This window comes from Pseudopipra pipra, chromosome 11, assembly GCF_036250125.1.
Source record: "Pseudopipra pipra isolate bDixPip1 chromosome 11, bDixPip1.hap1, whole genome shotgun sequence".
Taxonomy (NCBI): domain Eukaryota; kingdom Metazoa; phylum Chordata; class Aves; order Passeriformes; family Pipridae; genus Pseudopipra; species Pseudopipra pipra.
The window spans coordinates 21,742,581-21,769,102 of record NC_087559.1 but is presented as its reverse complement, the minus strand read 5'-3'; the positions used below and the strand labels follow the sequence as shown (position 1 = coordinate 21,769,102).

The 26,522-nt window shown below is 41.7% G+C and overlaps 1 protein-coding gene across 1 annotated transcript in view; it reads left to right on the top strand.

Moving 5' to 3' along the window:
• Positions 1 to 20,525, top strand: part of IARS1 (isoleucyl-tRNA synthetase 1) — a 93,621-nt gene extending 73,096 nt beyond the window's left edge. Inside the window, exons 25-35 of the mRNA XM_064668149.1 lie at positions 1,104 to 1,206; positions 1,337 to 1,420; positions 6,064 to 6,238; positions 7,171 to 7,274; positions 7,612 to 7,707; positions 8,547 to 8,723; positions 9,510 to 9,621; positions 10,592 to 10,717; positions 14,357 to 14,500; positions 15,452 to 15,604; positions 19,906 to 20,525. Of these exons, the coding sequence (XP_064524219.1) occupies positions 1,104 to 1,206; positions 1,337 to 1,420; positions 6,064 to 6,238; positions 7,171 to 7,274; positions 7,612 to 7,707; positions 8,547 to 8,723; positions 9,510 to 9,621; positions 10,592 to 10,717; positions 14,357 to 14,500; positions 15,452 to 15,604; positions 19,906 to 19,988 (1,357 nt within the window). The 3' untranslated portion in view covers positions 19,989 to 20,525. The remainder of the gene's footprint in view (positions 1 to 1,103; positions 1,207 to 1,336; positions 1,421 to 6,063; positions 6,239 to 7,170; positions 7,275 to 7,611; positions 7,708 to 8,546; positions 8,724 to 9,509; positions 9,622 to 10,591; positions 10,718 to 14,356; positions 14,501 to 15,451; positions 15,605 to 19,905) is intronic.
• The last annotated feature ends 5,997 nt before the right edge of the window (positions 20,526 to 26,522 follow it).

Here is a 26,522-nt window from a genome sequence, read left to right as displayed (position 1 = left end):
AATGTTGTTAAGTAATGGCAAGTAGTATTGAAATACTGCCACATAATCCTATATGAATCTTTCTGGGAGCAAAATCTTCTCCCTTGCAACTTACACGTTTCCAAGTTTTTGGAGGACCATCCTGAAGGTCTGGCTTTTGGAAGAACAAAAGCTTCAAAATAGGTAGTGACATCTTAAAGCCCAAATGCAGAACCTGAGGATATTCCAGTTGTAAGTTTTGCTTTACCAGCTCTGTTTTCCTGGCCAGTCCTTATGGGATATGTGGTTTTCATCCCAGTACTTTTGCTAAATAATGTTACAGCAACTATTTCTGTTCACCTCATTTTATTCACATCTGTCTTTTAAAGTGGTACCTCTGGTCTTGATGTGATACTTGTGCAATCTTAGAGTAGCAGCTGAAGTAATGCATCTACTTGAGAAATCAAGAAAGCCTCATTTACAGAACTCTTGGCTGCTTGTACATTTGAAACAAGATGTGAACATCAGCTCACTCAGAAAAAAAAGGCCAAAATTTCAAGCCCAGTCCTCTCCCCACCCCACCCCCCAAAAAAAAACCCCAAAGGGCAAAAAAACCCCCCACCCAACCCTGCCTTGCCTCCAAATGGAAAGGTATTAAAATGATGAAGCCAGGAAAGATGACAAGGCTGTCTGAAACCTCAGACTCAAATATCTGTAACTCCTGGAAAAGATGAAAAATTGAGATCCAGTGAATTGTTGCATTATTGGTAATTCATTTTCTTTATAAGTACCCTATTTATAATATCTTTTTGCATCTTCTTGTGATATTATTAATGTAAATTGTACTTTTTATTGGATGTTAATAGGATAGGTAGTATGACTCAATCCATCTTCTCCACCTTGTGAGAGGTGCTGAGAAAAGATTTAAAAATAGCTCTGCTATTTGTTTTCAGCAAGTTATTTCCTCCTCATCTTCTCCCCAACAAAAAGAGAGGAAAAACCTGTTTGTTCATTTTTCAAATTGCCCCAGCCAAGGCATAACTGAGTCTATTGTAGGAGATTTCAGAGAAGGGGGTAAAATGCTTTCAATCTGCTCAAAGAGATGCAATGAAAATGAAGCAATATAACGTTTCTTTCCAATCCAGGGAGGATCTCATCGACAGAAAAATCGAAAGTGCCGTGTCTTGTTTGCAGTCTGTGATTGAGCTTGGGCGAGTAATCAGAGACAGAAAAACCATCCCAGTCAAGGTTAGAACTCTTCAGGTCTCTTATCATACCTTGGGAACGTGTAACAGCTTTGTAACTTTGGGATAAGCCTGGGAAAATTCAATAGTTAAGTTTCTGTTTTGTTTTGTTTTTTTTTTTCCCTTCTCCCCAGTATCCTTTGAAAGAAGTGGTTGTTATCCATCAGGATCCAGAGGCTCTGGAAAACATCAGATCTTTAGAGAAGTATGTACTTGAGGTAAGAATATGATGCTTAACTAGATTGTCTGTGTCAGTTACCTGAACAACCAAACCCCCAACCTTCCCTGTTGGTGATCCTAATAACTCACCAGGTAAAATGAAGTTAAAAGAGATTATCATGAAAGGGGTTTTCAGTGGGTACTGTGTGCAGCACTGCAGGGAAGTGGGTGAGGAGCTGAAGTCAGTTAGTGCTGAGAAATACTTAGTAGCTCAAACTGGCCACAACAGACCAAGAGGCTTTAGAAATGTTCTTTCCCTTAGTCAGTGAAAAAACATTTCCTGAATGAAAAGACAGTAGTCAACTACACGTTGTCCAAGAGCTGGATTACAGAATTTGTGATCTCCTTCAGTTAAAGGGCATCTAAACCACTTTGGCAGTAAGTGGAAGGGGTTGATGGAGAGGGGAAGGGAGAATAGGGGACCAGTGAGGATTTTTGCAGGATGTCATTTAGGAACTATACCATCAAATAAGTAAGATGTGGGTCTATACAATTTCTTCACTCATCTGTTCCTTTATGTCACTGCAGTCCTCTGGAGTGTGTGTCCATTAGAGAAGTGCAGCCTGCCCTGCTGCCAAATCTTTGCCTTTGGATGACTTGGCTTTTATCCAAACAAAGTAACTCTTCATGGGTTTTGGAGCTTAACTTCCTGAAATGGGTTGCACTTTCTTCTTCTGGTCATGTTGAGGTGTCCTGTGCAGGGCCAGGGGTTGGACTTTGGTGATCCTTGTGGGTCCCTTCCAAGTCTGGATAGTCCATGATTTCTCTTAAACTTGTAATTATCCATTACTCCAGCAATACCCTCTTTCCCCAAGCCTAATATACATCTTTGGAGGGCCTCTAAAAATCCTGCTGGGGGAATTGAATTAGTGCTGGCTGTGGGAGTCATGGCTCAGTGCACAGGACCTCGAGATCAGCGTGTGTGCTTCTTGCTTTTAGTTACTGTGGGACTTAAATTCTTAAAAATTGTGCACTAGAGGAATTTTAATTAAAGAAGTCTTGATTAATTTGCAAGTGGCATTGTAAGGCTTTTCTGTCATGTTAGCTTATTGACTTGGCAGTTATGATACTCTGGTTTTAGAATTACTATTATTATTATTATTATTATTATTTCAATACCTGGATCTTTTCAATAGCAGATTTTGTGGAATTTAGGTTAGTGCCTCTCATGTTTTTTTTTTTTTATCTGAATGCTGGATTTGTGGATTCTGGAGAATCCGATTTTAAGGGAGGTAAGGTTTGCTTCCTGAAATTACTTCCAAAAAGGTAGCTGACAAAATTTGTTGTCAACTTCTGCAACTAGTAAAAGATAAGAGAGGCACCTGACAATTTGTAAATGATTACATCATTGGATTGTACATAAGTGTGTTTTGATTTATTTTGATTTGCTACTGCAGACACTGTTAAGGTGTGTCTTACACAGAGGTGATTTACAACACACTATTGTCTACACAACAGACAAAGTGCTGTCTATTGTCCTGTCTTTATTCTGTATCTTAAAATTCAACAGGCTGATGCTGAAGCTGAGTGTGTGTTTTATTGTACTACATGGCAATCAATCCAGTTGTTTACTGGGATGGTGCAGAGCTAAAGAGGTCAGTGATTACAGGCAGGCTGGGATAGCTTTGCCTGAGCTGTGTTTGCAGCTTTGTTCATCGACCTCCTACGTATTCAGAGCTTTAGAACCTTTAGTGATTGCCAGAAGTGTGTTTCTAGAAAATTTGCAGATGCCAGAGGTAATCGGCAAGAGAAATTACACCATTTAATTTCATGCAGTTGCTGACAAAAGAATTGGAAAAATACACTTGTCAATTCTTCAAAAATTTCATTCATTACTTTTGCAGAGGGAGCTGCAGTCTTTGATCTGCAGTCCTGCTCTCTCATCTTCAGAACATAGCAAGTCATTTAAATAAATGGATTTTAATATTAGAACTGTCCAGATTATAGAGTTGTCATGCAAAAATAGCCATGCTCACAAAATGAAATACATCCAGCAGGCTTTTAGCAACTGGACACAGTTGCATTTTATTCATTAGTATTTGAGGCCATTTAGAAGCCTGGGTCAGGACTTCTCTTCCCAACTGCTTCCAGGGAAGGGCTTTGTCTGAGTAAATTTGACTCTCTGCACAGTCAGAATCTTATTTTAATCCAGCCTTTGTATTCCTTCCAACCTCCACCCCTTTGTAGGGCTGTTATAAAACAGAAAATGGGCTTCTCCAGCAAACCCAAGGTCTGTCAGTGTTTCATGTGTCACTGGTGTTATGGTGATGTGGTGTGACTGGGTCTGGGACTGGGCTGAATGAACTGACACAGGAGCTGTGGCAGTGTGGGGACCTTCAGTCTTTCATTTATTACAGAATTACATAACCAGTGTTTATTTTCCTTCTTAGGCTGCTTGCTTAGAGAGCCCAGCCCAGAGAATGCCCAGCACTGGCATTTCTGTGTCTCAGCTCTGAGGACTGGGCATAGCTGGGGCACATGGCACTAAGGAAGGGCCCCTGTGTGTTCAGGCATTCCATGTACAGGTCTTCCCACTGGTGATGGGAAGGGCTGGTTGCCTTGGTTTATCTGCATGAGGCTTCAAAGATGTGTTAAGGACCAAATTTTGAGTAATTAGGAAGATAAAAAACTAAAAACTGTTTTAAGTCAAAGCACTGAGGCTGATACAAACAGACCTAAGATACAGACTTGCCTGTTTCTGGAAGTCATTCCTGTTTTTTTAAAATGGATAATGTGTACAGAAGAATGGTTTCCTAATCTAATTAGTATAGAAAACTTGTCCTGATGGAGTTGGCTTCTCTGTGATTTATCTAATCAGGCTCCAAGTCATCTCTCAGTTTGTGCTATTTTTTGGATTATTATTTCTTTTCCCCCACGAGTTTCTCATTTACCACTCGTGGGCTCGTTTCCAGCAGCACCCCATTGAAACTGAATTTCTGAAGTGCGTAATTTTCATTAGATTTCCTGAAATTATTAAATAAATATGTATTAAATAAAATTAGATTCAGTTGTGTTCTTGGCTCCTCATGTCAGTAGGACTTCCTAGGGAATTAGGCTGCAGCTCAGAGGTTGTATTTAAGCATTATTTCTCAATCTAAGTGTTTGGCTACTTGCTAGTCCTGTCGTGCTGATGCTCCCATTTACTTGTGCTTCCTAAGTGTCTTGGAGTAGTTTGCTTGCCAGGTGCACCTGGGGATTCTGTAGCATGTTGATGTGAGTTCTAACAACCTTCCAGTGGGCATTAAACAGTAAGTGCTTCAAGCACTGGGCAGCCTGACAGCCCAAACCTGCCGAATTAGAGTGACATGTGCTGCAGATCCGTGCAGGTTTGTGCCTGGAGAAGAGTTCGTGTCGGCAATTTAAACTTTCCAAGGTCTGTCCTTGGTCTGTTACACCAGGAACAGAGTGAGACTGGGTGAAACTAGAGATGTCTGTGCCAAGTCCTGCCGTGTGTGTGCAGTGTCCTGCAGTGCAGAGGCCGTGCAGAGGCAGCACCAGCACCTGCCACCCCTTGCAGTGGGCTCCTGTTGTAGGCACCACCTGCATTACAGACACTACAGGCACGTACCTGCCTGTTCCCTTTGACATCTTTCCACGTGCCTACTGTTAGGGGCTTAATTCCTCTTTGAACTTGGTGTTACAGTCCTGCTTTGCTCCTCTAGTAGCATTAGTTCTAAGGGTTGACTACTTGCATCTCTTTCTTAACCCCTCTCCCACTCTTTCTAGTGCATGTTCCCTCACTTGAGGGGTTTGGTGAATAGAAGTTTTACCTTCTCACATTTTACGACTTCAGTCATATCCCCCTTCAGCTTTCTTCTCTCCAAAGGGTTCTAGCCCTGGTCTTTCCTCATGTAGCACCAATGCCATCCTCTCAGTCAGTTGTTCTGTAAAACTTCCCACAGCACCACCATGTTCCCTTCAGACACGGGGACAAAAACTGCACGTGTAACTTTGAAAAATGGGCATTCATAAGTTTCTGTAGTGGCAAAATACCATCTTTGGTCTGGGGCCCCTCCTGAGTTTCATGTAAGTTTTATCAGCTGTTTTGGCTGCTCCAGCACACTGATCTTGTGCTGCAGGGCACACATGGAAGCTTTCCTGAGCCAGGGTGGTTTTCTGTGCAGTGAGGACCTGGAATGAACAGGTGAGGAAGGAGACAAAATGGGGCAGTTTTGTACAACTTAAACCATGAAATTGCTGGTTATAGTCTCCTGGCTCAATGCATACTGAAAGGACTGTTTCAGCAGAATTTTCCTTCCTGAGTTCTGCCAGGCCATTCCCAGAGCCACGCCAAGGTTATGGGTTTAGCTCTTCAGGCAATTGTGAGGGTGAAATAAAAAGGGCTGTTGAATAGGGGCCTGATTTGAGTTGAGAGCTGGCTGGTGTCTGTTAATAACAGAGAAATGGTACCTAGAGGCTGAGGACAGGGCTGCTGAAGGGGTAGGTTCCATGTTGGTTGGCTTTATTTGCTCTTCCAGTATTGGCCAGTGACTTAGACCACAGAGACAGCCACGGACAGAGTTTGCAGCTTGAGGCTTACACCTTCCCTGGGGCCGTGGCCTCTGGTCTGTGCCCTTTCTTTCCATGGCTGTCAGAGATGGCTGTTCTTTAGCTTCACTTCTCTCCTGGTGTCTTTGTCCAGGAGCTCAACGTTCGCCGGGTGACGCTGTCTGCGGACAAGGAGAAGTACGGGGTGCGGCTGCGGGCAGAGCCAGACCACATGGTGCTGGGCAAGCGCCTCAAGGGGGCATTCAAACCTCTCGTGGCTGCCATCAAAGAGCTGAAGAGTGAGCAGCTGGAAAAATTCCAGGAGACAGGTCTGTAGTGGTGCAAACCCCTGAACAATGGCAATAGATCCTGCTGTGGGCTTAGGGGAGCGTGAGGGCTACTTCGCTCTTATCATCCCTGTGAAGTTTTTTGTGATGAGAATAGGAGAAAATTTGGGTTTGTTATTTTTACTGTTATTTTGCTGACAGTAGATTAGAAATGGCTGTGTACACTAATATTAAACTATCCTCCTGTTAAACTGTTTCTTCCCATCCAGGGAGGTGGAGGTTGGATCTCAGGAAAAGGTTCTTCCCCCAGAGGGTGGTGGGGCACTGACCAGGCTCCCCAGGGCAGTGGGCACGGCCCCAAGGCTGCCAGAGCTCAAGGAACTTTGGACAACACCCTCAGGCCTGTGGTGGGATTGTTGGGGTGTCCTGGGCAGGGCCAGGAGTTGAATTTAATCCTTGTGGGTCCCTTCCAACTCAGAATATTCTACAGTTTTAAGTGCTACTGTAAGGCCAAGATGAAGCAGGGAATAAGCTTTCTCTGAGACTGAATCAATTTGGAACTGAGTATTTGTGCAATAGTTTTTATTCTAAAAGCATTCCTTCAGTTCCAGACTTACAAGTGGATGTGAATTTTGCAGCTATATCTGTTTGGTGAACTGCTTAAATGGAAATTAGGATTTGGTGGAGTACACAGGTTATTTTTAAGTTTTATTCCATTCAGATGGTTCCCCACCAACAGTTGCTGAAGTGCCTGTGTTGGAGTGAGCTCTGCTGCCTGGAGAAGTGCCTGTGTGAAAAGTGGCAATGTGGGTAGTTCATTGCTGCTCACTGGTGCTTAACTGCTGTTTCACTGTATTGCAGATGTACTGCAGTGCATGTGTCTGAAGTCTGATACTTGTCTTAAAGCCTTTTGAGTTTAACATTGTGGTTTTTTTACTCTGGTAAGAGATGTTCTTCCTCTGCCAATTGTGCAGGCACCATTGTTGTAGAAGGACACGAACTCCATGGGGAAGATCTCCGGCTCATGTATCAGATTGCAGAAGGATCCTCCCAGTATGAAGCATACTCTGATGCTCAGGTATTTTATTGGTGTTTGTTTGTTTATTTGTTTGGTTGGTTGGTTGTTTTTTGTTTTGTTTTGGGTTTTGGTTTGGTTTGGTTTTGGTTTTTGTTTGTTTTGTTTTGATTAAGGGAAGAGTTCCTGTAAAAGTAATAGGAAAACGGTGGGGTGGGATTGTTAATTCAGGTAGTTCAACAGATTTTGGGAGCCCCTCTCTTGAATTCTGGAGCTGTTGAATACTCTCTTCACCATCGTATTTTGTGAGGAGCTCTAGAAAAGCAGCCTGAATGCCTGAGTAGAGCTTGTTTCAGGTTTGTCACCTGTTCATCCTTCTTCTTTCTGTGCATTCCCTCAGGTGTTAGTTCTGCTGGATGTCACCCCAGACCAGTCCATGGTGGATGAAGGAGTTGCCCGGGAGGTCATTAATCGCATCCAGAAGCTTCGCAAAAAGGTGAGGAAGGAATGGTTTGGGCCAAGGCATTTGAATTTCCTTTGCAGCAATCTTTGGGGCAGTATGGAACAGAAACTGAGCCTTTGAATTAAACATGAAGCCATGGATCATTTACTCCTCATGTATAATGTTCTGATTAGAGCTCTTGCAAGAGGATCCAAAGGATGTAAAAAGAAAATTTTCTTGGGACGTGTTTTTTGGAAAAGATATCTGTGCAGTTAAGGCTGCATAAATCATACATTCATGGAATAATCTGAGTTGGAAGGGACCTTTCTTCAGCAGAAGACTGAAAAATTACACATTTATACCAAAATAGCTATTTTTCTATATTAATTTTTAAAAATATATATAAGTATGTAGATTTCCACATATATACACCTATGTAGATTTTTATATATACACTTGTGTAGATTTTATATATATATATATACCTACCTATATAGATTTATATATATAAACATTTTAATATATAAACACACATATATATAAAAAATAAAACTTATATGGATTTATTTTTGTGCAAAATAAAGCTGGGAAGGAATGTGGCCATGAAAACTCTTATGTTGTTGGATGATTTAAATTTAGTTCTTTAGTGACATGAGACCATAATTTATTTTCCCTTAAATTAATCTCAAAATACTTAATCTTGCATACACTCCCATGTTTCAAGGCTCTTGCCTTTGTGACACAAGGATTGTTTTGTTCTAAATCTTTAGTGGAAACTTTTGACAAATCCCTGGTAAATATCCTAAAAGATTTTTTTTTCTTTAACATAACAAGTATTCTTCTTTAAATTTGTAATTTTGCTGTCAGTAATAGTGCATTTGTGTGTCCTACAGCGGAATCTGGTTCCTACAGATGAGATCTCAGTGTACTACAGGGCCCAGCCAGAGGGGGAATACCTGGACACCGTTATCAAGGAACATGCAGATTTCATTTTGGCCACAATAAAGGCTGAGCTGAAGCCTTACCCGGTGCCTACCCCAAAGGAAGTTCTCATCCAGGAAACAACCCAAGTAAGAAGAAAAAGCTCTGACTGCATAGCTCACTTTATCTGCTTTTAACCCAGCAAACTGCTCCAATTACAGAAAAATGTCAGTGTTTATTTATGGGATGTAGCGATTATTGTTTCATGTCTGTAAATTTCTGTATTAGTGTTTTTGGTTTAAAAAAGAAAAATATTTAGTTTCTGTCTGTGTAGTGTTTTTGAAAATGAAACTGCTCGGGTACCAAAATAAATGAATAATTAGTTGTTTGTGTAAGCTTAATGCACAGTTATTTGTACTTGGATTAGTGCATTGTTTAGACAGCCAGAACATTGTTGCTCTGATTTCTTTAGGTTAATATGCTTTTGTATTGGAACTTCCTTCAAAGCTAAATTTTTCTTAAGACCAGCTTCAGTTATTAATACTTAAGGCTGCTTTTTTCCCTGCCTCCTGTTGCTGAAGTTGTCCTTGGTGCCAGTACAGTTTCACAGATAGTTCAAATGTGCTGTTGAAAAGGAACAGCAGTTCCCTTCGTTTTCTTTGATTGCTTCTTCTGCCATATCTGACCACACTCTTGCCCTGGTTTTATTCAAACTTACTCTACCCAAAAGACATCCCCAGCAGAATCGTGGGTGAGGTATTTTTCAGCATAAATGTCATGCTGGACCAGAAAGACCAGAGCGTGGGATATATGCAACTTAAAATTTGATTTACAGAGTGGCTGGAGGGACCATTTTGGTTATTTAAGGAAAATATTGTGTTGTGTTGGTTTAATAAAACAATATCCAAGCCATGATCATATTTCTCTTTCTCCAGCTGAAGGGATCAGAGCTAGAAATTACCCTTGTCCGAGGGGGGGTGTGTCAGTCTGTTGGTCCAGCCTGTGCCTACGTCAACCTCAGAGTTTGTGTCAATGGGACAGAGCAAGGTAGGAATGGACCCAGCCTGATTTGTCAGGGGGGGTGTGAAACACAGACAGGGCAACCTCCCTCCCAACAGGAGCTTTAAATAATTCTTGGAAGTAGATGTATTCAAAGTAAAACCACCCATTGTCCATGATGCCTTCTGGGGGAGATACTCAGGTGTGCCCAGGAGTTATTTAAGTTCCTCAGAGGGGTCTGAGTGTGAGTGTCTGTCTGGGGGTGTGCACACTCTGTGTCTGTGTGTGCTCAGAGCATGGACCCTGAGAATCTCTAATTCTCCATGTTCTCCTCTCAGTGCAGGTGATGCCTTGATGTGGAGGAGATGCTTTGAAAACCTTAGATATGAAGTATAGAGCTGAAAAGAATACTGGAGAATAATATGTGTATTATATTAATTATAGGTTATATTGTGATCACATGATTATAAAATAAAACTAGATGATAGAATGATTGTGTTTTGGATAATGAAAAGATGAGAGCAGTGATATTGGTAAAAGTATTACAAGGTTGAATTATATATTAAAAAAAGGAAAATTAAATGCACTCAGGGAATTTTTTCCTACATGTATTGACAGTTTATGTATCAAGTAAGTGTTAACATGGTCACAGAGCTGCTCCCTGAATGATAATGAATCCAGCTGTAAAAGTTTGGTGACCATCTCAGAGGGCTCTGAGTCTGCCAGTTTTTAATCAGTGTAATACCAGGTTATACTTCAGTGACAGACAACTTTGACTGCTTTATTAGTAAAAACAAGTAAAACTTCTATACTCTAAATCTGAAGTACACTTCAGTCCATTTCCCTGTTTTCTTTCCTCTTTCCCTTTCTTACTAAAATAATTTTAGGAAGATGTAGCATTACCAGTTTAGAAACTCTCTGAAAGTGATGTTTAGTGATGAGAAAGCATCACTAGAAAATCACTGGAACTTGGATGTTGCTCACAAACTGCATTTTAATTTCTTAATTTTGGTTTTAGATGGTGTGCTGCTGCTGGAAAATCCAAAAGGAGATAACACCTTGAACTTCACTGGACTTGTGGATGCTGTCTCCTGCATTTTTGGTCTTAAAAATTCAAAACTGACAGTTTTTAATGGAAACACAGGTAAATGGAGTATGACAAGGAAAATTGGAAGTCTTTCTAGCAGCATCTAGGAGTTGTTTACTGTAGAATTATTTACTGTATAATTTATATCTATCTATATAAAATTGACAGGAAAATGGGTAAGGAAATATTCCATTTTATAGCACTTAGCTTATGAGACTGTGTTTATAGTCACATCAGAATGTTTCCAAAAGGTGCTGCTAAATGGTGCTCATCTCCTCTGTTACCTTCCTTCCATTGCAGTTCTCTTCAGGGCAAAATCTGATTTATTTCAGGGTTTCCATCAGGCCCAGGCTGTGCCATGAACTGATGGCAAGCTGCCATCAGCTCTTCCATGCTTTCCTTTTCCTAATGCCTCAGTGGGCAGGATGAGAACTTCACTGCTGTCTGTAGAAAAAAAAGGTGCTGCCTTGTCACCCTGGAAAAACTTGAGGATTCTCTGCATTTCTTCTTTTTAGAAAAATTGATTGAATATTAAAAATACTGCAAAAATGGTAATTGGATGGCTACAAAAACTTTCCTTAGTATTTTTTCATGGAAACATTTCTGAAGTACATCTGAGGGAGAGGTTCTTGAATTGTCTGGTTTTGGGTGCCCATGGGACTGCTCAAGATCACCAATTTGTCCACCAATGACATCTGTAGGGAAACAGTCTTCCTTGTGTCCATAATGTCACTGTTGCCATCTTTATCTTTAGTTTCTTGACTTCTCCTGCAAGTGTTTCTAGAAGGATATTTTGGGGGTTTCCACATCTGATGTCACCTGTTCCCTTACTGTGATAAACCTCTTTCAGGTTGTGCTCAGCTAAACTGAATAGTCCTGTCCTACAAAAGGATTATTCTTTGCTCTCAGTTAGAGGTGATTTAGAGGAGATCCCTCGGTACCTTCCTCGAGTTTCAGTTGTGTTTAAAGGAGGAAATAGTTTTCCTTGAAGTCCTTTTCCAAGTAGTGGGGATATCCTTCCTAGCAGTGTGGTCTGTGCCTGCAGAGGTGGCTGTGGACTGGTATTGTTCATTGCTATCACAGTTATTAAGAGATGACCTGCAAAAGGCCAAGAAAAGTTGGGAAACTCCCATTCCATTAAGATTATGAGCAGTTTAACTCCTTATCTGGTCACTAATAGAACAAAAAGGAAACAGCATAAATCCATTAATGTGGAATTCCTGAAGGAATTGGTAAAGAAAATGAAAACCTTCCCTCTTCCTAAGAGGTTCTTTTCTGCTGTAGTAACAAAAGCTTTATTCCTTTCCATGTCACTTTTGCTCTGTAGGGATCATTTGGGGACTTCCCATCTTGGTGTGCTGATTTTTAACTTTCACTATTTGCAAGTGATCTGGGCAGAGCAGGTTTTTTTTTTTCCTCTGCCCACTTAGTAACAATGTGGAAATTCCCTTGGAAAGTTTAGATTATCAAATTCAGTTCTGTTGCAGTTTGTCAAACAAGTATTGACCAGCAGAAGGTACAGCTCCCTGAGGAGTGCAAGGAAAAATACCTCTTAGAGAGGCCAGAGAATAGACCTGGAATTCCTGGTGTTTGCTTTGGATACAATCCATTTGATTTATCTGCCCCACCTTGGTGTGGGTTATGTCAGGTGAGGCCTCGTGGTGGTTCCAGGGCCTCCTTAGGTGAGGCAGGGCTTGGGGTCAGCTGCTCTGTCTGAGAGGAATTGCAGAGGAAAGTTGTGCACTCTGGACAAGTTGTTGCTGAATTGTTCCCATATGTGTTAATAAAATTGTGACCCAGTAAAACCATATTTCTGGCTCCATGTTTCCCTTCCTGTGGTTTTTAGGGCTGTCCACTTTACTCGCAGTAATTTATTATCTTGTTTTCTAATTGTAATGAAGATTTACTTAGGGTTTGTGTAATGGCACAGGACCAGGCAGTTCTTGTATTAAGGGAGGCTCAAATATGTCATGTCCCTGGTTTTCAGTGCAGCATTGAAATAATAGGATAAACATTTCCTTCCCAGCAGTATATTAAGGTATTTTGAGGAACTGCACAATCACTGAGCAAGGCTCTGGGATGTGTACTGACCTTCAGAAACTGAGAATAGAATTTGTCTCTGAACATTAAAAAAAAAAATAATCATTCAGAGAGAAGAGCCTGGGCTTAAGTGAAATGGTTAAACAGTTGTCTGTGACTTTCTTTTTGCTCTGAATTGCTGAAAACTTTCTAAACTTCTTGTTGGGAATGCTTTTACACTTGCACTCGTCTTTCATGGAAGTAGCCCATACTGAAAAGGTCCTATTAAACAAAAAATCATTTTTTCAATGTTTGTAGGAAGAAATGAATCTGTAAATCATGTAGGGCTTCAAGGGGAGGGGAACAGGAAAGGGAACAAAAATCCCCCTACGAACTTCTCAGTCCGTGTCTTGTTTCATCTTTGGATGGCTAATTTTTTTTTAAATCTATTCTTAGCATTGTTTTCTGAACAATAGAGCACAAAGATTTATTTTCTTAGTCTTTAATTTTTAAAAGGCCATGAGGCTGCAAGGCACCTTAGCAGAACATTACCACTTAAATCTCAGCTGCAGGGAGAGATGACTTTAAAAGTGATTTTAATATTGATGAGCACTTGTAATAGCTGCTTGCTTTCAAGTCTGTTGTTATATATGAAGAAATGACTCACATTTTTTCTTTTTCTTGCTCTTATTAGAGGGTTCTAAGAACAGGCTCCGTTGACAGCACTCTGCATAAGCTCTTCCCTGGGAAAATGTCAGCAGTCCTGTAATGCCAAATGCTAATTTGTTAAATAGGCAAACCCCCCTTACTGCAGCTCATTCCTCCTTGCCCTGCATGGATCCCAGCAGCTGGGGAATGGTAAACTGGAAGTTACTGGAGCTGGGTGTTTGTAGCTCTGTCAGCACCCTGCTCACTGTGCTCTCTCCTACCATGCCCCATAAATTGTGCTGCTTTAGGGCTGTGCTGGGAAAAACCTGCCCCTGGCTCCTCTTCCATATGATGAGGCCTTGGTAATTCCTCTCCACTTGTTAATTTAGTTGTTTTCTTGCTTTCCCAGAAGCAAAACCAAAAGCAGCTCCCCTTCCTGTGGGCTGGGGCAGGTGCCTGGCACCTCAGCCATGCCAGGGCAGTGCCGGGTGGGCACCGGCATTGGGACACCTGCACTCCTGGAAGCTGAATTGGAGTAGCAGCAATGAAGTTTTGCCTTTTTCTTTAAAGCTTTATAAAGATTATATATATATAGGAATATATAGAGTTTAATGTATTCAATATTAATAAATATCCTGATGTTGCACAGTAGCACATTCCCAGTGCTGCTTCAGCTTGGGGGAGTTCGGGTGCAGGCAAAGATCACAGGTCTGCATTTAATGAGATAGAAATGAGTAAGTGAATAATTTCTTGCTTGTTTGAAGTTATTTTACTGGTTTTATTGCATAAGTAGTTGTGTGTTATGTGCATAAGGAGCATCATGTAGGAGCTGATTTCTACAGCAAACTAAGTACTCTGTGCGAAAACAAAATATTTCAGCACAAATCCTGCTTTTCAAACCAGAGAAAAGCTCTTTCTTGAGGAGGGAATTGTGAAAAGGGAGACACTCCTGCGATGGGGTCAGCTCCTGGAGTGGGCACTGGGCTGAGCTCCCCACCATGGCCTGACTGCTCTCACTTTCTGTTCCAGAACTGGTGAACAAGACGGACCTGCTGGGCCTGAGTGGAAAGACTCTGCACGTGACAGCAGGGTCAGCCCCTGCCCAGCTCAGCTCTCCTGCTGCCCTGCTCTGCCAGTATATCAACTTACAGCTCATGAATGCAGCACCACAAGGTGTGTGGGATACTGATCTCCTCAGTTACAGGCTGAGCTTTCTGGGATGGAAGCTTTGGCCACCATCACTTGCTGGTGAAGAGAAGTACATAAGTTTCAATTGGCAGACGGTGATTTTCTGAATTTTTTTCTAGTATTTGCTTTCTGATAAACACAATGTTTATATTTAGCTTTTCTCCTTCTTTTCCTAAGAGAAAAAGGACAGCCAGTTTGAGATAAGGAACAGCAGTTAAACATGAGCCCTTGGGCATTGTTTTTCTGTTTCTGGCCATCAGCTCCCCTGTGCAGCTTATTTGAAAAGGCTGAGTCTAAAATGGACCAAAACTGAATGAAGAGCCAACTCTATCAAGACATTGGAGACAGCCTGTGAAACATTTCTTAGTGCTATTTAAAAGCCAAATGAATTGTATTATTAACCTGATCTGGAGTATAGATATGTATGTGTGTGATTCTGTTTCCTGGCTGCAAATCTTGTAGCTTTTTTTCTGAAACCTTGTGTTGGAGTAGCTCTGTTGTTAGTAACTTGCTTAATCTCTGCCCTGGTATGAGCCCTTTCTGCACTGTCCATGTGGAATCTTATTGACACTACAGGGAACCTGCTGGGGCCAAAAATGTGTTTTTTACAAGGGATTTGATCTTGTAAAGCTTCTGCACTTAGTGGTTTCTGTGTCCTGTTGAAATATTTCATGTTTCCCAGGCTCTGTGTTATCCTGTGGACTCAGGTAAAGAATTCTGCAAAGTTTTGTGCTCTTCCTCAAGCTGTCAATAATCACACTTCTGATTCTATAATCCATGAACTTACTTAGTGAATATCTGTAGGCTGGTATTGCTCTCAGTACTATGAAGAAATAGAGATGAAATGAAAGAGGAAATCCTAAATTTTAATTTACCAAGATAAGTGAAATAATCTCACCGCTCACCAGTAGTGACTCAGCTGTTTGTCTTGTCCAGAATGTCAGAAAGGAACAGTGGGAACTCTCCTAATGGAAAATCCTGTTGGTCAGAATGGATTAACATACAAAGGTCTTCTACATGAAACAGCAAAAGTTTTTGGGCTCAGAAGCAGGAGGCTAAAACTGTTCCTGGATGAAGCACTAACTCATGGTAAGCACAAACCTTTGGTTTGCTTTTCCAAGGACACTTGCAAGTTTTTCTTGAGAAGCAGCTCATGTAACCTGAGATCCAGTTGAATTACTAAATGCACACTATTTACACCTTGGTTTCTGATTTTGTCCGGTAATCCAGTATTTATTAAATAAAATCCTTTAAGCACACATATACAGTTAGAAATTCAAAGCTCCTATGCATTGCCTTTATCAAGTGGCCAAGACAAGTTCTGTCAAAGCCTCTTCCTTGTACAGTGAAGGTCAGTCAGAGTGGGAATGGCAGTGCCAGGCTGCAGTGACTAAGCAGAATGAACCTCCTCCTAGAAGAGAGTGAGGCTAAAGTATGAATATTTTAAGAACCTGTTCAAATTGTTCTTGTAACACTCATGTTGTTGCCTTGTCTTCCTCTTGGAGAACTGGAGTGGGTGGAAAAGAGTATTGGATCTATGTTGGAGTCAGGTGAGTAGGGTACAGCTGCTCCTGTTCATTCCAAATACCTGGGAAGCAGGAAGCTTTAACACACAGTCAGGGATCTGGAATGCTAAAGAACCTTCCAAACCCACAGACAGATGGTGAGAAACAAAATGTAGGATTCACGAGAAAGGTGTGACTAAAGCTGTAGCCACCTGTGGCTAAAAAGTTGGACCTGAGAGATTTGGGACTTAACATTTGACAGGAAGAATGGATTGGAAACCACATGGTGAAAAAACCAAACAACTCAAACCAGGTATTTCTGCATTCAGGAAAATTCAGCTCTTGGAATGAAATGATCCAAAGGGTTCTGTCTGCAGAGTATCAGTGACGTGGTTTAGGAGCTGTCTGGGAGGGATCCATGACCCCCTTGGCTTTCACACACTGGGTTACCTGTCCAGAACTTGGACATCCTGCTTAAACTGGCCATCGTGGGACAGGCTGGGTTTCCTCAGGGGGTGCTCTCAGCTGGTGAGGGGAGGGGGAGAAGGGCAGCTCTAGTGCAGCTGCTGAGAACTGGGGTCTCTCAGGTGTCCACCAGTGCTGGGGGATTCAAGTAGGATGTGTTAGAATGGGAGCAAGGAGATGTGGGGGTTTTTGTTGTGGATTTTTGATTGCTTGTTTTTATTTCTTATTTCATGTGACCTGAACTCTGTTTATTCAAAAGCCATTTCTGTGGTGAGAATGGGTCTCAAATGTTGATAAGACTTTCTAGTGGTAGTTTGAGCTAATGCCAAAAATGATGTGCTGGATGGTGTTAACAGACAGAACTGGAGTGTTTAGAAACAGCACAAGGTGCAAGAACCAAGTAAATCAACCACACTTCATTTGCATAAACAAGGAAAGTCAGCAAGCACAGCCTTGCTGACTGGGCATTCAGGGATTCAGCCAGTCAGGAGCAATTTGATGTTATACACAGTTTCTTTTGGGTTCCTGTCACTGTTACAGCACTATATGATTTAGTTCAGATACTAAAATAGCTATTGTAGAAAATTTTAGAGCTTTGAAAGAGGACAGTAACTGTCAGGACAGGAAAATGCATCGTCTTTAAGGCTCACTTTAAATAAGGATTTTAAAAATGCCTTTGCCTGAAAGGGAAGTGGATTGAATTGCTGTAACATTTGTAGTCTGGATTCTTCAGAACTATTTCAACTTTAATTAAACTGTATAAAGTGGCAATTCACAGTGATGGGAAATAACAGATCTGATAACTCTTCCAAGGCCAAAGCATTTGGTCTTTTTTGGGTTATAGAGAACTTGGTCCCAGAGATTTATTTGTGCAGCTAACATGTGCTTGTGCCAGGTAGCTGCACTTCTGCTATCTCAGATTTAATTCTCACCATGCAGCTCCCTTAATAACTTTTTTTAATTGTTTAAACACTGAAATTGCTGTACTTTATCTTCACATCTCTTTATATGATGAATAAGTGCTTCATAAAACACTTTGATGCCTCTAAAAAACATTAGGTCAGTTAATGTTCCTCTGTATTGCTGCAGCTTTGTAGTCTTCTATTCATCTTCTAATCCATCTATTCAAGGTCCTACCTTAAAACCAAAAAAGTTTAGTCTCTTGAGGAGGTTTCTTATGGTTTATTCTAAAAATAAAAAAAGTATTTGCTGTTAACCATTTGAAATGTTTGATGAAAGTAACCCATGAATTGGGAAGCTGATGCCTGTTTTATAAAAAGCAAACCAGTCACTTGGTAGAAAATGAGTTATTGGTTTTGAAAAGGTTGTTTTTATAAACCTTTTTGGTCCAGGCAGTTGGGCATCTGCTGTCCATTGCACAAAAACTCGCCAGTTTTTCAGAAACAAATGTGTTTTTCGCTCCCCCTTTGTAATATTGGAAAAACATCCCATAAATAAATGTCAGAGTGGTGAATGTTGCTTATTCACGAGCTTGAGACACAAGTTCCAGGTACCTGATTCAGAGTCATTTTGGGGATAATGGTGACACTTCCATGTGCTCCCTGCAAAAAGCTTTCCCTGGAGGAATTGGCAAGGGAAAGAGGATGTCCTTATACTGTGTTGATAAATCAAGTTTCCAGTTTCTAAAAGTAATTATTGAGTTAAATACTGTTGAAAATGGGTTCCTGATTTTTCAGGATCTTAAAAAGAAATACTTAATAAGGGACTTGGAGACCAAGTTCATAGTTTGTTTGGCTGCTTCTGCAGACCAGACTAACATTTTTACATCCTGATGGAACATGGTCATGGGGAGAGAAGGAAGTTTAGTGAGGGAATAAAGCCCTAATTGCTGAATTGGATTATAGCTCCATTCCTTTAGCTCTGTGGATGGATATTCAGCTACTTAAAACAGAGTATTACACTGTGGAAGAGGATTCCTTAAAAACAGTACCACTGTGATCCATGAGGACTTCTCAATTCTTTAATTTATAAATGGTCTTAAACATCAGTTCAGACTATCTGCTGAGTCTAAAAAGGTCGTGTTTTTCCCAGCAAGATGGGGACCTTAATGTTAGAAGGCCCCTGCCTCTGTTGCATGGAAGCAGAACTCCTCACTGCCTTTTCTGGAGTCACTTTTCACTTGGCCATCACATTACTGAAAACTGAACTGCCCTGCCCTGATATCCATGGCTGCAGCCCAGAGATGCCTCTCCCACATGGGCTGTGTGAGGATGAGCCCTCAGGGCTGTGACCCAGCAGGGCACTGCAAAGGGTTGGCACTGGAAGCCCCCAGCCAGTCTGGAGGTTGTTCATCTCTCCTTTGTGCTGGTGCCCAAACTGAACATTATCTTCTGTTTGCTGGGGTTGGCTGTCTGGGTTCCAGGGTCACCCCATAACCCCAACACTCCTTACCTTGGGTTTCAGTGTGTTTTTACCTTCCAAGTTTCTTACCACTCCGAAGTTTCTCAGTGAAGAGGCCTCTGGTTATTGAGGTGATTTTTGTTCCAAGGCCGTGCCTCCCAGTATTCCAGACACTCTGCTCTCAGTGGGGTAGTTTGGTAGAGCTGATGGGTGCTGGAAGCATTGAGCCAGCAAGCACCTGACTCCTTGGGAAAAATGGAAAGTGCAATAGAGAAAGAGATTTCCAGCTCCTCCAAACTTTGCAGGTGACTTTCCCTGGCCCTAAGTGTGATTACTCAGTGTGTGTGTTCCAGGGGGAATTACAAACCCTGAATCAGCCTGTTAGAAATATGCTCTATCCTTCAGAGGTTGGTCAGGGAGACTTTATCCTATTACAGTTCCAAACTGTGGGCACGTAGCTGTGAAAAGACTTAGGGAATTGATCCGGTGTGGAATGAAATTCTTCAGACATTCTCGACAAGATTCCAGTGTTAGTTTTCCAGCAGGTACTGCTGCAATCCTTGTTTCACATATAAACTGCAGCCAATGTCTGCATGTTCCTGTTCTTGTTCTCCTGCACACAGACCTTGGTTTATGTTCCATCAGAGCTGGGCTGCTGGAGGAGCTGGTTCTCTGTGTGGCTGCCTTTCCATGCTGTTTACAAGGGACTCTGGCTTTCAGTGCGTTGTGTTGTGCTGTTAATTTTGTTTTAATATCATGGCATTTTAATTTTCTGTCTGGATGTGAAGCTGGGAGCTGACAAAGACTTTGAAAAAGTTCTACTTTTTGATATAAAACAGTCTCTTCAGCCCTTGCAGGGACAGTCCTGCCTCGTGGTGACCCTTCCTTTCGTGCACTGGGCTTTAACAGGAGGGAGTTTTAAGCTGAGCAGTTTCTGTCCCAGTCCCCCTGTGACGGAACCAGCAGAACTGTCTGAATAAAGCAAAAAAAAAAGTGTTCACAGTTTTCCCTGTAAGCAAGAGCACTAACTGTGGTGTTTCTCTTGTTTCCTTGGTTCAGAGATCACGAAGGACGTCTCCATGAAGAACCTGAACATGAAGACCCTGTATGTTCATGTCATACCCACCACAGCCGAATGTTGAGAACTCCACTTTTGTGAAGAAGACCTTGTAGACTTTTTTTTCCACAAAAAAAAGGAAGTCCAAGAGAATTAATATGCTTTTAGATGAACATCCAAGTTGTGTATGGTACTTTTAACATCTCTAGTGGCACACAGGATGTTTTCTACCAGTGCATGTCTGATATGCTGCTCTTTGGTTTCAAATACAATGTATTTTCATTATGTTACCTTATGATGCTGTAAAAGCCCTTTGGAAAGTGTCAGAACTCCTTAACCTTAGATATCTATGCAGAAATTTGCCTGAGAGAAGTGGGACTAGTACCTCAGTGATGCTGTTCTCTGCCTGTCCTTTGAGCAGAGGGCATCTTTTCTAAACCATGGGTTACCTACAAGGCTCTCTGATACATATACACCATCCTACAATAGCTTTGTAACTTATTTAAGGATTACCTGGATTTGTCCATTCATACTAGCTGGGTTTTCATGAAGTGTGTGGCTGTTGGTTTAAAATACTCCCTACATTGAACACTTGGAACAATAAATTCACTTCATCTCCAAACTCTCTTTTCCCTGTGTTCACAGTCCTTTGCTTCCTTAGGATTTCTGAAGGCAACACTTAGGATCAGGAACACCCAGAGACACCTGAGATCTGAAAATGTCTGTGCTGAACACCAGGGGCTGTTCAGATGGTGGTACTGACAGGTATTAATGTGGTAACATTGTGAGAAGAGCAGAGTCTTGCTGAGCACATTTTTCCATGACTCTGTTTTTCATCTTTACACTATGAATAAAAACCAGAGCTTGTTTCTGATAGCCCTGTGTTAGTGGGAATAACTATAAATAGATGTTCTGTGTGACTACTGTGCAGTAGTGGACCATACCAAAATTGTAAGTACTCCTTGGAAGTAAACCATGTCCCTGGCATACAGCTTATGTAAAATTATTTATATCAGTATTAAAAATGGCAGTGCCTGGACCTCCTGGATCAGTGACCTGTTCAGTTTAATGAGTACTGGACATTGCCCTCTACCTGGAAGTCAGCTGGCTGATTTTTTTTTTTTTTTGGCATAGTGACATGGAAATCAAATTTATGGTGTTTTGTGGGGTTTCTTTGTCGCATTTAAAAACATCCAGGTTTCATCTGTGAAACTAAGGTTGCTGTTCTTAAGCTGAGTAACTTTGCATTATTACTGATGGAGAATAAATGAAGATGGCAAATGATTGCAATCTAACTCATTCTTAATGAGCCAAGCTAAGGGCACAACATCACTTGCATTTTTCAAGACTTATTTTTGATTTAGCATTTTGTACGTGTTTATGTTTTCTATTTCTAGTTCCATGTAAGGACTGGATTAGGTTTTATATATAAATATATGTATAAGTGCTTTCCAGTGAATTAGAAGCCAAGCCAAGATTTATGGATTCACTCTGAGTTACAAACAGAAAAAGATAATCATCAACAGAACCTTTTTTTCTTTCTCAAATATATTTATAGCTGTTTACTGTAAAAATAATCTGCCCTTAAGAGAAGAAGTACTTCTTGTGACCTGAGTCAAATAATCCCATGCCTTATGTGAGGTAGAGCTGAGCTGGGTTTCCTGGATTTTCTTTTAAGTAACCAATTTTTTTATGCTGAAAATGAAATCTGGCCTTTCCCTGGACTTCCTCTGGGAGCTTTCTCTGGGAAGATGTTCTGCAGAACAGCAAGGCCTGGGATGCACTGTCAAACCAGACAAAGATGTGCTGGTAAAAGTTACAGTCAGAGGCGGAGGGTTTGAATTATTTACTCACATAAAAGGGTGAAGAAAAAATATTGCTGATAATTCTGTATGTACCTTGTAGTTCTTCAGGGCCTACATGAAAGCAACAGACTGTAAGAGAAAGTCAGCAAAGGCAGCACGTGATTTTTATGACCCAAAATCAGTGTGGTTTGTGCCCAGGCTGCAGGAAGTTGCTGTGTGAGCATCACCACCCTGTGCCTGCTGCCTGGACAGCGTGTGTGGGATCCTGGAGATCACAGTGTTCCCCAGAGCAGCCTAAAACCCAGAGGGAGAGGGAAGCCATGAGTTCCAGAACGGGAGGGGATGAGACACCACAAACTCAACGTGCAGCATGGTGAGTTTTTTGGTTCTGCAGCACCACAGCTCCACATGCAAGCAGGGGGCTGCAGTAATGCCTTCCTGGGCACAAAAAAATGACACAAAATATGGCCAGAAAGGGAGTGGAATGTTGAGCTGCTTTTCCAGTCTGTGCACAGTGTGGGTACAGAGAGCACCTGTAATGTAACACTTGTACTCCAACAGCCCTGTCACAGAGGGACACTACCTGTTGGCATGTCCTGTTTGAACTGCTGTGAGGTCTCCTAGACCTTTCTTAGTGTTACCTTTACTAGCACAGAGATTCCTGCTGCTTGAGCTGGAAGTAAATGGTACCACACGTTGAACAGCATAAGAAAATACTTCCACTTTCAAGCAGGGAATGGTGAAAGGCTTGTTCCAAGTGGCAGTGGCACAGAGGATTGTCTGTCAGAGAAAGGCAAAACTCTGTTCCTCGTCAAGGAATTTGTTCAGCCAGCACTAAATGTGTTGTTCGAGATGCTGACCCAAGAAATCCTTCAAAAAGGTGTATTTCTCTTTTCTAAGAGAGACTTGAATTTAAAAATTAGAGGAGGAACTTTTCAGGTAGCTGTACTCTGTAGAGCATGTGGTGTGAGCTGCTCAGTTCAAGCTGATGTCTCTTCTTGTCACTTGATTGTGCTTTTCTTCTAAAGTATTGATTCTTAAAGTTCACTTTAAGTGGGTGTTGTAAGGGACAAAGTTCCACTCCCCTGTTTCTTTTCAGGGTCACAAGTACTGCACATGTGGTGTGTGTTGGTGCTTTCCCTGTCCTGCTTCACTGCACACACTTCATTCCTCTTTTTTTCTTCCTTTTCCTTTTGTTTTGTTTTGTTTGTGTGGTTTGGGGTGGTTTTTTTATCTGGTTGCTTTTAGTTTCTCATCTGTGGCTTCCCATCCACATGAACGTAACTCCCCGTGGGTTGTGATGACTGGAAGAGAAACCCAAGTGTGTCCTTGTGCTCCAGCCTGATCACATCACAAGGATGGAAATACCCATAAAGGCTATTTCTGTCTTTGGGTAGGATTGGTAGAAGCTGTTAGAGGGGAAAATTCAATATGCTTAGGACAGGTAATGGAAGAATGAGGCCAGAGTTTATCAGAGGACACTGCTGGAAATGCTTCTCTGTCAATTAACTTTACATCAACATTTACATAAGTAACATGTAATTTAAAAAATAATTTTGTGGCAGAATTATGGTTTAATTTTCCTTTCAGCTGCCACTCTGTTAGTTGGTTCTGCTCTCTTACCTCCAAAGCATACTGAGAATGAATGTTAGGAACAAGTTGTGACCCATTTGGGTGAACTTGTGCTTTTTCTACCTTCCTTCTCCACGTCCGTTTTTAGTATTCCTTTTTGTGATTTGGGATAGTATCTAATCATTGCTTGAGAGAATTTCTCTCTAGGGATCTTGAAGTGGGGAACATTTCCTAGTAATTTTTTTATTGAGGTTTCTTGATGCACGTCTATAACATTATCTAGGTTGGACTAATAATAGTATCTTGGCTTGATGTGATACTCTTCAGGATTTATGTACTTCAATTAGCTTCCCTCTTAAATAGCTTGTTACACAAATTAGGTCCCAGACCAGTATTGACTCCCTGCACAGAGAAACCACAGAGCACCACAGAGCTGTGTCACCATTTGCTGTGCCTGGAGGAGTTGGTACCCTTGAATTCTGATGCTGGCCACTGTAGCCCCTCACCTGGTGGCAATCCAGCACTCCCCCTCCCTGGAATGTGCAGCATCCAGTGGGCTGCAGGAGCTGGAGTGTCTCTGTGCTGTCAGGGAGCTGTAGGCACTGGTACAACACAGATCTGTTGTCATATCCAGAAATCACAGTGCTGGGGCTTAAAACAGAAAAATTGAGACATCTTTTCCCCCCTCCACACACACACAGAGCTGTGTCCCTCCCATTTCCTCTCCTTGTCTCTGGCTGGAAACCAGAGTCACCTCACTGCCTCTTCCAGGTCCATGTACAACAGTCACAAACTTGCATTTCTGTCCTGCCTTAATGCAGTAATGAAGCAGTGCCTTGGTGTCCTTGTGCAGGTGACTTCAGAGAGAATGGTTTTAAGCAGGGGAAAAAACAAGGGTTTCTCCTCATTCTGTTATGAGTTGAATCACAGCTGATCAACCTTTCAGCCCTTTTGCAGCCCAGAATCTCTCCATTTTCTGCCAGCAAAGGTGGAGTTTGGGTATCCTTGTCATTACTGGTTAAGCACAAAGGAATTATTCAGTCTGTCAAGTAATTTTTTTGCTCTTTTATCTGATTTCTTACAGGATGGACTCTTGACACTGATTAAACAGATTGAAAATGTAACATATGCAGCTGCATTACCAAAGGTGATCTCCAAAATAGTCTCAGATAGTTTCCTTTAACACTTTTCTTTCCAAGAGTGAGCAGCACAGCCCCATCCACACACAGAATTAGCTCTGCAGTGGGAACACTCTTTGCTGAGTTAATTTTACTCTTGCTGTGCTATGAGTGGTGGGGAACTGGGGTTGGAGGGAGGGGCTGTCTTCAATTATCTAATGTTTCCCCCAGTTAAATTGTTTATGTAACAAATATAATTATAGCTTTTACATAATTGCAGGGGGGAAAGAGATTCCTCTCTCAGTCTGTCTGGGGATTTCACTTCATTTCCAATCTCTGTCTGTGCAAAGTTCTAATTAGGGGTCACAAAGCTCCTCAGAAGACTTCTGAAGTTCCCTGTAGATGGAATTAGAGTAAAGTTGCTCCTAAAGATATGTATTTTTTTAAGACTTTCTTGGGTCTTAGACTATAAGAGAGTTCTGTATAAATTATCCTCATTTTGCAGTTTGTTCCAGTTCTCCTCAGTGTTCAAAACAGTGCAGTTGAAATCTCCCAAACAAGCAAAATGCACCCTGGCACTTAATATTTGTTGTGTTTGATCAGGTGTGACAGCTGGACAGCTGTGCACAAGGTACTTCCAGGGAATATCATTTGCCTGAAGGACAAATATCCTTTACTTCTCAGATCAGCAGTTTTGCAAAGGTGAAGACTGTCAAAATTTAGAGCTGGGCCATGTGTTCTGTGATTAATAGTGCTGGCAACCCCCAAAATCATGGGATCTTTGTGGGTGTCATATGCCAGGCACTGCACGTGGGAGGAGGGGAAGATGAAGCAGCTTGGAAAAGTTACTTTGGGAGGTTTTATACTGCAAATCCTGCTGGTTATATAGCCTAAACATGGATGAGGGATCCTAAATATTCCTCAAGACACATGAATGTTTGTAGGATGAAAAAGAAAAGTTGCTTTCTGTGTCAACTGAATGAGCCAAAAACCAGGCTTAGGCTCTTAGAAACCAAAGGCTTTGCAGTAGAGGGAGTTGCCACGGATTAGTAATTAAACAAGGACTAATAATTTCATACTCCTGCCAAAGAACACAAGGACCAAAAAAAGCAAGTGCTGGGCTGCATAAGCAGGATTGTCTGTGAGATGATGAAGTAATCTTTCCACTCAGTTACTGATAAGGCTCCTGCTGCAGCCCCGTGTCCAATTTTGGGAACCCTGTGATGAGAAGATGTTGACAATTTGGAGGGAAGCCAGTGAGGAGAAACAGGAATCAGGTCTGGGAAATGTGTCCTGTGGGGAAAGAGTGGGAGAGTTGGAGTGTTTAGTCTACAGCAGGGAAGACTGAGGGTGAGATGTGATGAGTCTTCCAATAAAGAAATAGTAATTGCAAGGAGAATAGTCATGAATTGGTTTTCAAGAGATTTGCAGTTAAATTGGGTGGAAATTTAGGCCACACATGAGGAGAAGCAGCCTAAGAATTAATCTGTCCCTAGAATGGGTGGCCTGGGAAGGGGGCAGGATTTTCATCAAGGGTGGGTTTGAGAAGGGGTTATGAGGAGGTCTCCCAGGAATTGCTTGGATACAGATTGCTCTTCCTGGAGCTGGGGGTAGTTGTACCACCACAGCAGGCTGGAAGCCTCACAAAACCTTTTAGGGCCCACTTTCTAAATTTATTTTGTCACCTGAGGAAAAGATGGCTTTGCAAAAAAAATTCTTAACAAATTTCAGCCTGTCATTAGCTCATCTCTCAAAATTACTGTGGATACAAGGAAAGGAACTGTTTGTTAGTTGTAAGCTGTGTTTTCTGTTTGGGTATCTGTATTAGCATGTTTAGCATGCTGATGTCTGAACACCTCTGGTACCTTGGATGCTTTTCCTGCCCTCCATCTGATTTCATACTGAGCTGTATTCTGATGGAAGAACCAAGCCAGCACTGTTGCTGCTTGGGTGAGTCAGACCTGGCTTGAATCCCATCCTGGGCTGTTCTGTCTGTGGTTTATCAGCTGCTGCATGGACAAGCCAGGTGCACAGATGGATTTTGCTGGCAATTTTTGGGCACCTTCAAGATTCTGTCATTCACCTGGTGTTAAACAGCACCTGACTTAGACCATCAGCTCTGTC